Raw genomic sequence first — 10,078 nt, forward strand, 5'->3', positions numbered from 1 at the left:
CATTTCCCCTTAAGTTTGACAGCATTTCAGACACGGTTCCAGCACACCAACCACAAACACAAACCTTTGAATCCTGCTGTGCTTTGTGGTATTTTGGGATGGTGTCCAGGCTTAACACATGGTTACACTTTTCACTTTGCTGCAAGTTAAAAGCACTCTTGGCATGCATATTTCGAAGCATCTGTTGGCCTTTGAGACAGACCCCTCTCTGCTTGTGTGCATGCTGCTGGTTTCTTTGTGTTTCTTTTTTCTGGTTTGATCTTTTTTGTCATCACAATCAGTTTATTGGTTTTCCCATTCAGAACTATTGGGCCTGCATCCAATCCAAATGTTAACAAGTGGGTGAGCTTGAATTGAGAGAATCAATAAGCCTTAGTGGGTGAATGTTGACCGTTGCTGCTGGGGGGCTTTTTCTGAAAACATCAATTGTCATTTGCTTTGATTGACTGCTACCTGACTAAAAGATCAAGTTGAAACTTAAATAAGCCCGTCAACTTGGCGCTGTTGTGTTACATGTCTTGAGGGCTCGCTTGTGTATTTTTACATTATGTTTCACTGCTCTGCCTGTGCCTGCCTGGAGATATCGACTGAATGATTGTCTTTCTTGTTCTAGGAGGAGGATCAGAGCCTGCAGTGCCAGATGTGAGTAGTGTCAGTGCATAAAGGCCGGTTTTTGTCTCTTATGTTTGCTCTTCTAGTATGACAACATCTTTGAAAGCAGATACTGCAGTAATTACAAAGCCCAGAGCCGCTGTTAAGCCTCTCACATTGACTGCATTTGTAGTTCACTTTAGAGCCAGGTTCACACATCTTTTTCAGTCTTTTAGCATTTTAGTGACTCAACAGTGATTATAGGGAACCTTTTTTAGTGTAGCTTTGAAACCAGATAAGAAAATACAATAAATAAAGTACAGACGGTGCAGTGCAAGTGCATATTTGCAGTTTCATCTCACCTTCAGGAGCATGTAGAAATGTTGTGAAACAAGAGCAGATAAGTACTGGGTGTTTAAGAGATTATTATTTAAGTATCATCACATCTATATGGCACAAGCAGGCGGACTTCAAAGCAACAAAGTTCAGCGATAGTTTTGTACAACTGCGAGGTAAATTTGCTATGTGTGGTTTCCTTTTTTTGCCTTCAGATACCGGTTCCCGTAATCACTCCCTCCAGTCGCTGGTCTTTTGACCCAGAAGAGGAGCGGAAAAGACAAGAGAAGTGGCAGAAGGAACAAGAGCGCCTCCTACAGGTATGTGAAGGTGTACTCTTGTATATTTAGTAATGTTGAGTTCAAGCACACAACACTGTCAGTTTATTTCTTCAGACTACAACAGCCTAGATCCCCCATAAAGATGACATTTGAAAACCTCCCCTTTACCCTTATTGATGAGTTTTTGCACCTCAGTATGTATCAAAAAAGACTAGTATGTACAGGCAGAAATCACTGTCATTAACTTCTGATTCACAGCCAGTCATTTTGGTCTGGAAGCCAGCCTGACATATCAAAGAAATCACTAATTTCGTAAAAGAGAAAGCAGGGTTACTCCTAGTAGGCGTCCAAAGGTGTAAAAGAGAAACGAATAAGAAAATTTCCCTCACACAGAGCAGTAAAGCATGGGTTACTGCATGAGGTGCAGCAGGAGGTGGAGGAGGAGTTGATGATAAGATTCTCATTGAGAGTGACCAGGAGGGACAGGATTAGAAGTGAGAGGGACAGCTGAGGCTGAGCGGTTTGGTGACAAAATTAGAGCGGCAAGGCTGAGATGATTTGGACATGTGCAGAGGAGGGATAGTGGATATATTGGGCAAAAGATGTTGAATATAGAGCTGCTAGGCAGGAAAGGAAAAAAAGAAGAGGAAGGACACAGAAGTTTTATGGATGCAATGAAGGAGGACATGCAGGTTGGTGTGACAGAGGAGGATGGAGGAGCATGAGCTGCTGTAGCAAACTCTAAAGGGAGCAACTGAAAGAAGATGATGATTTCATATCTTTCTTATCTTGCACTGTGAGAAACAGCACTGCAGTGAAAGTGTTTTTTTTCTTACAGTCTACTCAAATGCACCCCCTAATGGCTAAGGGCTAATTTCAGGACCTCACAGGCACTGATATGTACCTTTTTGATGCCACTCCATTTCTTAATCTGAATAAATAATATTAAAAACATATAAAGTAAGCCAATAAACACCTGCATCATTACATGAAGGTACAAAACTGTCCCCAGATGTTTAAAACTGGCTTCCATAAGGTAAAACCCCCCGTCAGAGGTTACAACCCAAGTGACAAACTATCATGTGTCCACAACACATTACGAGTTGAACTACACTCACTGTAATTACAGATGGGGTGGGGATATCCACTTATCCAGTTGAGGGTTAGTGGGGGGGGGGAAGAAACCTTAATTTAAAAAGACAAACCAGAATGAAGCCAAATCTTGACCCATTTAATGTGAACTGACTGTCTTTAAACGCCCCATCTGACAATTAGAAGTTACTGACATGCTAGGAAATCCTCAATTACGTCTGCTCTTAACAGGCTCAGAACAGAAGGAGACAGCACTCGAGCTTCTAAGTGTGCGCCGAGTATCCAACTTTAGTGTAGGAGAATCATGTCAAAACATTTTTCTGGGGGCCTATTTCTGGATGGAGATCAAAGGTGGTTATGCAGAGTGCCGTTGCAGCCGGGAAGGATTTTTAATGCTGGCAGGCTTGTTCCCTGTTGGTTAAGCAGCCTGATTTCATGATCTTCCAGCAGGACTTCCTGCTCTGGGCAGGTTTCCCTAGAATGTGTAGAATAGTTAGATAACACGTAAGTGAGCTGAGAAATCATCTGAACAATATAACAGCCACAATACCTAATTATTCTGTTTTAAAATTACATATGGAATCTATAATGAATAGAAGTTTCATGTGTTGTTTTAGAAAGAGCTTTGTATGTCTGACTGGATTAAATGAGATGACCTTTGACCTCACCTTCATTTTTTTTTTTTTTTAGGAGAAATATAAGCGTGATCAGGAAAAGCTGCAGGAAGAGTGGCTCAAGGCTCAGCAGGCAATTTCTACAAGCACGGTCCCCAAACAGGTAACAAAAGTGTTTTGTTTTGTATTAATTATGAGCTGATAAATCAGCTGGAGAGTATTTAATGGTGGCAGTAAGTTGTGACTCATGGCACTAATTTATCTAAATGTATCCAAAGAGCTTTGATCTAAAATTGCTATAATTATGCATGGAGTATGTGGGCACGCTCTCTTGTATGTGACCCTTTAGAAATGGAAAGGGAGAGCAGAGCAGTGTCTAGTCATGTGAATGCTCACATAGTACATATATTTACTGCAGTGGCTGAAATCTTTCCAACTAATAGGTTTGCAACAAAAACTCCCCTCTACAATATAATTTCTAAAACCTCGCCACCTCGGGGGATGTGAGGAGTTTCTCCATCGTTGTCGCAGTTCCTCCTGGATGCTAATTAAGATTAAATTACTTGGTGCTCAAAAAGCTTCCTCTTCTCGTCCCTTTTCGTCTCTTGTCTCTGGTAGCTTGGGAGCCTGGAGGTGAACAACCACAGCAACAGCAGCACCGGCCCACACTCACCACTATCTCCCGTCAACCAGCCCACATCTCTACTGTGGGAAGAAGAAGAGCGAAAGAGGAAGGAGGAGCAGGAGCGCCAAAGGCAGGCAGAGGAGAAGAGGAAGAGGGAAGAGGAGGAGCGAGAACTGCTGCGTCTCCAGGAGCAGAGGATGAGGAAGGAAAGGCAGGAGCAGGAGGAAAGGAAGAGAAGGGAGGACGAGAGGAGGTTGCTGGAGGCAGAAGAGCTGCAGCGCAGAGAGAAGGAGAGAGCCTTTGAGCAGCAGCAGCAGTGGTCAGTAGAGCCACTCCTAATCCTGTGCTGCCCTGAATACTCAAACTCACATGTCTTTTGTATTCCTTGACTCACCATCATGCTGATAATAACACATTTAACCAGCTTTACTGTCTGTGCATTAACATGTGCAACTAATGTGTTTGCATGTGCTTTATCCCTCCTTTGTGTGGTACTCATCATCCCACCTCTCTGCACACAATGCCTTTCACCAAAGGGCCACTAGCTCCCACGGCTTTCCTTATGCCCAGCCTTCACTCACCTATGCAGACAGGTTAGTACGAGAGAGCGAGAGCAGCTGGACCTCTTCCTGTTTATAACCTGTTAACCATGCTTTCTCTGCAACATGCTTTTGACATCATTGCTCTACAATAACTGCAGTTTGATGTGTTGAATACTTAGTTGACTATCCTTATTTAGCATGCATGAGATGCATACACGCATAATTAATTAAGACAGATTATATTGGATTGGATTTAACAACAGTCTGTGGAACTCATGAGCGTAACCCCCCATTATAATTTGGTATAAGCTATACCAAATTATAATGAAACATGCCTATAAATATACAAATAGAATAAACATACAATAAAGTATGTACATATTTATGCAGTTTTATATGCACAAAACAAATGCTTCTTCTTACAACAACAATATAGTTTGATTAGAAACCTTTACAAAGTAGATTATTTACAGTTGTCATTATTGGGTAATTAGCCCCAAATCATTTTCAGCTCTAGATTTTTACATTGTTAGACCAGCAAACATTTTGTCCTTTCCGAAACAGTACGGAAAGATGATATGGAGAAAGTAATCAAACCGCTACATTTATAACAAAATTAAATCCATAAAATTAGAAGAGGTTCAGTCCTTTTAAATGATTGACAGACTTTTAGTGGCTAGTGTTGTGTGATCCTTCTGAGGCCTTTATTTAAAAAAAGAAAATGGGTGCCTTTGAGAGTTTATCTTCAAATTAACCAAACAGTTAAAATATTTTAAAGAAAATATTTACAACTGGTGCTCGTATTAAACTTGTATCAGAGATATGAGAGGAAAAAAACTTTGCTGTGCAGAAAGGAAATTGGTACAAAATTCACAGTTTCCCAGTGAACAGCTAAATGTTGCACTGCAGAGACAAATCAAAGGCAGAGTTGTGTAGCCACAGCCATATTAGAGTGGTTGAAGATAATGTGAGGGCATATGTCCCTAAAACTGAAGCTGAACCTGAGTGGGGACATTCAAACAGGATAGTGATCCTAAGAACAAATGTAAATCCACCAGGATTCTTACCAAGGATGGAATAAACTAGGCATTAAGGACCAGGAATAAAAACAAGCACAGATTTGACCTCGTGGGGGATTTGAAGTCAAGCAGTGCATGCAACAAAATCAAACATCTAGCAACTAAAGAAAGAATCTATATAATCTGTAATCTGTGAACTCATTTGTTAAATCATTTGCAATGTGTCTGTTCTGCTTCTCATAAAGCGAGAACTGTAATCCTGCATTCCTGAACGCCCACACAAATGGAACCATTTAATTATTTATACTGTATTTATTATTATAGGATTTGTGGGAAGCGGGAAAGAAGGTCAAAGGGGATACAAGGTAGAGGGGAGGCAGAGAGTGCAGGAGTCGGAGGGAAAAAGGAAAAATACACAAAGTTTTAAGATGAATGCTACATTACCAGCTGACATGCTGTGACACTTATCGCCTTCTATATTATACCATCTGACATATAACTATGATCCATACAAAAAGACATGAATTCCCTCACACTTGTACACAAAAGTGAAACATCTGCTAGAACTGAAAAGTAGTGTTGTTCATGTATGTTTTGAATTTTGTTCGACAGGACAAAATCCAAATCATCCCCTCAGCTCGACGAAGAGGACAGACCTCAGAGAAAAGGTCAGCCTTCTTAATTCATTAGGGGCTTTGTGTGTGTGTGTTGTGGTGGTTGTGGAGGTGGGAGAGGGTGTTTTAAATGACTCCACGTACACATTTTGTTGCACAGATGTATACCTGTGTGGGTTGTACCCTGCTGTAGGTGTGCATGTACCCCCGGGGGGCATGGCTCAGCGGCTGCTGGAAGAGCAGCTGAAGAAGGCACATGACAGAGTTTACCAAAGTCAGAAGGCTGCATCTGAGCTGGAGCTGGAGCGCAGGAACATCCTCCATGCCATGAGATACAGAGAGCCGGAGAGAGGTGGATTTTAGCCCCCTAAAGCGCCGTTTCTCGTCGTTTTAATGTGAAACTCCCGTTACGATCAGCCGATCAGTCAATCGAGACATTTCGTTAACTCTAACTCTAAACCTACAGATGTTTGATTTGCAGCTGACCAGACAAATGACGAACCAATCAGCCATGTGGCCAGAAAATGACATGCAGCAAAAGCAATTTAACTTATTGATTACAGCATGTTTTCTTTCAGATCAATGACTTTTTCATCCATAATTTAGTCATATCTTGTCTCATCAAGCCAGACTGTGGAAAACAGATACTTATATCATCCTCATCTAATTCTGTCTGCCCCACGACTATTCATTTTGTTCCTCCGCCGATCACCAGTCATGATTTTTTTTTTTTTTCCATCGATAATGTTTCCTCTGTCTGTCCTCCCACCTGGCAGTGACCTCAAGCGGAGCCGCTGAGAAGAAGGACCAGCAGCCTGCATCTCAGGCTGAGCTGGAGCGGCAGCAGATCCTCAATGAGATGAAAAAGAAGACGTCATTGCTGACGGACAACAGCTGGATCCGCCAGCGTTCTCCCGACACTTCCACCAACAAGGAGAGGGACCTGCCACCTATGCGCAGGTACAGTAATACCTCATTAACTTTGGTGCGATGGTGGCGGTTGGCTCTTTTCTGTTACTACTGTCCTGTTTTTTTGAGTTGGGTGTAAAAGTTAAGTTGTCAGTCAGAAGGTTCGACTGCTTTTTCTAACTGGCTAACATGGGGTGTGGCTTGGGTTGGCTTTGCAGAGGCGATTCTCTTGACAACTTGGACACCTCATACAACTCCTGGCGTTCGTCATCGAAACCCCGAAGCGGTTCTTTTGCCCAAAACTACTTTCGGCCTCACTCTGCCCTTTCTGGCAGCACATCCTTTTATGGTGGGGGGCCGCGGGCTCAGCGGTATGGTTCCACTTCCACTCTGCCTTCTTCCTATTCCATGGGCTCACTCCGAAGTGGGGCAGGATCCCATTTGGTCCCTTGGTCCAGGCAGTCGCCTTCCCCTTCACCTTCACCCTCTTCTCCTTCACCCATCAACTCTCCAGAACCCACGGCTGAGGCAGACGCTCCTCAGCAGCACAGCAGGTAAAACCAGAAATGAAGCTTTGCTTAATGCTGCCTCTAACAACTCACTGGTACATCTGGGTTGCGGTATTTAAGGCGTTGCTACTCAGCCGTGCAAAAGTGGTGGCAAAGGGTATTTCTCTTTTTCCTTTATGTCACTCCTTTTATGATGTAATGTTTCTTTTGATGTGCTTTTTTATAGATCACACAGTAGCATAATTCACTTTAACTTATGTGTGGAATACAGCAGATGCTAGTTTAAGTTTAGCCATGTTTTTGTGGATTACACGAAAGTTTGTCAGTGATCATGTCCAAACACCTGAGAGACAAAGAAAGTCCAAAGGTTGCCTGAAGGTTATCTTAAAGAAGCTTGTTCACTTCCTAACACCTGAGTTTCCCAACCTTTATGAAAATTCACAAGTGTTTCCCTCGTGTCATTTTTGTTGCCATAAACAGTATTTTGCGTGTGACACTAAATGACACTGTTTTAATGAGCCTTTGTCATTTCAGCAGTGCTGTTTCAACAGGTTAACATTTGCCAGCTTGCCAAAGTGTCCGTCTGTCTAACCCTGGTTTGAACCAGTGTTGGCGTGTGTTTTGTATGTGTGTATGTGCATATATGTGTGCATTCATACATGTGTCATGTATGTGTGCTTGGCTCTGAAATGACAGCTGTGCGTTCTGTAATTCAGGTCAGTGAGTGGAAAGAAAATCTGTACGTTCTGTGAAACCCCGCTGGGAAAGGGAGCAGCCATGATCATCGAGTCCCTTGGGCTCTGTTATCATTTGGGTTGCTTTAAGGTGAGAGCTGGACTCCGGTCAGCCGCGGAGCACATCGGCCGCCGATCCTCAAAAACTAACTTGATCGCCTCAGGCTCTTTAGTTTGTTTTACTAACCTGGTGAATCCTGGTGAATGTCAATCCCCTGATCCCTTTATTGAGAAAAAGAAACTAAATCCTGCAAGATCAACTATTCCCTTTGCTTTTTTTTTTTTTATCAGCAGTCTAATCTAGTTGTTGTTGTTTCTTCTGGGAGCTGCGGTGACCTTTATCTGAAAGTTAATCCACTGTGTCAGCCTTCATCTCTTGATTCTCATCCTTCTCCTTTAATACACAGAATCACGGTCTAGATTTGTCTGTCCTCATCACTCCTCCTTTGGTCACGTTTACTGATTCATTCCTCAATTCTTCTCCTTCCCAAACTTCCTCAGTGCATCGACTGTAAGTCTGACCTTGGAGGATCAGAAGCCGGGGCTGAAGTCAGAATACGAAACAAGCAGCTCTACTGTAACTCCTGCTACATGCGAGTCAAAAGTGAGTACTTTCTCGAGCTGATCATCAGTGGGTGGTGTTGTTCTCGCCTTCCTCCCATAATCGGTCGCTTTTTTCCCCTCTTCTTTTAGCTGGTCAACCAACATCTATGTGACGTGACTGTACTCCAGCAGATTGATGAAGAGACTACTTCCGACAACAACCCTTGAATTTTAAAGTGAACATTGAAGCCATTGCAATTAACCGGGACACTTGGTTGGGATCGTATCGCTGTTTATGATTCTGTTAAAACCCCAGGCGATACCTTGATGAGAATCATATTTGTTTTTACAGTGTGTGATTAAGGGAGGGACGCTTGCAAAGTAGTTATCAGCTTTTGTGTTTATATCCTATTAAGCAGCACAATTGTACAGAGTGTAAGGGTTCTGCATGCGCCGGAGTTTTTAAACGTTTTAGCCACAAAACTAGTCGAGCTATTAACTGTCTACCAGATTCCAGATGAAAGTCCTTTTTGTTTCTAAACTTTGCTTAGATACTGAGAGAAAATCCTGCAGGATCATCCTCCTCATTTTCACGCTTCTTTTCCCACCAACTATTGTGTTATAAAAATCTGTGTCAGCCAAGGTATTGGTATCATGTCTATGTGCCTTTTTATTTGTAATTAAGATTACTAAAATACTGCAAAATGTCATTTGCATTTGTCTCAAGTTTTCAGTGATGGAGTATTGCACACATAAGCAGGTTTCTATGTAAAGAATATGCGTCACACTGATTAGGCAAACATAACAATGTAAATAAAAATAACTAAATGCTCCCCACGTGTTACGTCGTTCTTTTTTTTTTTTTTTTGTTCTCCATCTGTTAAATTGCATAATACTGTGTAATGATATTCCTGGGTACAGTGGGATGCAAGGACTCTTCTGCCTCTATAATCAGAAATCATTATACTCATCTTTCTCTGTCTGTCCCTCTCATTTTCTGTTTCGCTGTAGCTCCACGGTCATAATGAAAGGAATTTCAATGAGCTTTTGTGCTAAGGTTCAGAGGACCTGCCTGCTCTGTGTTCTCCAAAGCCAATTTGTCATGCATATTTTATTCAGTGCATGCATTACATTTGATTATACTTTGATTGTCTATTTTCTCAATGTATTCTGTCATTTTATCTCTACTGCATAAATATACAAGGAATATTCATACAAGAAGGAGCTTCCAAATGTATTTAATCTGCAGGGGAAGAAATTGTCCTCACCCACCCTACACCCCGCCCGCGACCAAATGGAAATAAGCCCATTTCAAGCAATATACTGTATGGAAATAAGCTGGACTGAGCATAAATTGGCTCTGTCTTCTTGAGGTGAAGCACAAACAGCCCCCGGAGGTGCACATCTCAAATTCTTAGATTCCCTTTTTAGATTTTTCTTGGCGCTCTTCTGGGAGAGAGATTTTAATCCTAATGCTTAGAAAACAAACACAGCCTGAATGGCGCCGAGTGCCTGAGAAATCTGAAACCCTGAATAATATGTATCCCCGTCTTTTTCCTCCAAAGCAACAGCCACAACCTGTGGTTTGGGAAGGTTTTGACATGGAGAATCATATAACTGTGTGTGTGCGTGTGTTTGTGTGCACGCACTGAGGCTCACAAATAAAAGG

The 10,078-nt window shown here is 42.2% G+C and overlaps 1 protein-coding gene across 13 annotated transcripts in view; it reads left to right on the top strand.

The window, feature by feature from the left end:
• Window positions 1–9,242, top strand: part of lmo7a (LIM domain 7a) — a 48,423-nt gene extending 39,181 nt beyond the window's left edge. For 8 of the 13 annotated variants that reach the window (XM_076874744.1, XM_076874747.1, XM_076874751.1 and 5 more), the window contains 12 exons: window positions 614–642; window positions 1,143–1,247; window positions 2,991–3,077; window positions 3,533–3,858; window positions 4,076–4,132; window positions 5,713–5,768; window positions 5,908–6,066; window positions 6,491–6,674; window positions 6,842–7,177; window positions 7,849–7,957; window positions 8,368–8,470; window positions 8,560–9,242. In XM_076874744.1, the coding sequence (XP_076730859.1) occupies window positions 614–642; window positions 1,143–1,247; window positions 2,991–3,077; window positions 3,533–3,858; window positions 4,076–4,132; window positions 5,713–5,768; window positions 5,908–6,066; window positions 6,491–6,674; window positions 6,842–7,177; window positions 7,849–7,957; window positions 8,368–8,470; window positions 8,560–8,582 (1,574 nt within the window). In that variant the 3' untranslated portion in view covers window positions 8,583–9,242. The remainder of the gene's footprint in view (window positions 1–613; window positions 643–1,142; window positions 1,248–2,990; window positions 3,078–3,532; window positions 3,859–4,075; window positions 4,133–5,712; window positions 5,769–5,907; window positions 6,067–6,490; window positions 6,675–6,841; window positions 7,178–7,848; window positions 7,958–8,367; window positions 8,471–8,559) is intronic. The other 5 variants (XM_076874748.1, XM_076874755.1, XM_076874753.1 and 2 more) reach the window with 5 other exon arrangements.
• Window positions 9,243–10,078: the final 836 nt, after the last annotated feature.

Source organism: Maylandia zebra, linkage group LG16, assembly GCF_041146795.1.
Source record: "Maylandia zebra isolate NMK-2024a linkage group LG16, Mzebra_GT3a, whole genome shotgun sequence".
NCBI lineage: Eukaryota > Metazoa > Chordata > Actinopteri > Cichliformes > Cichlidae > Maylandia > Maylandia zebra.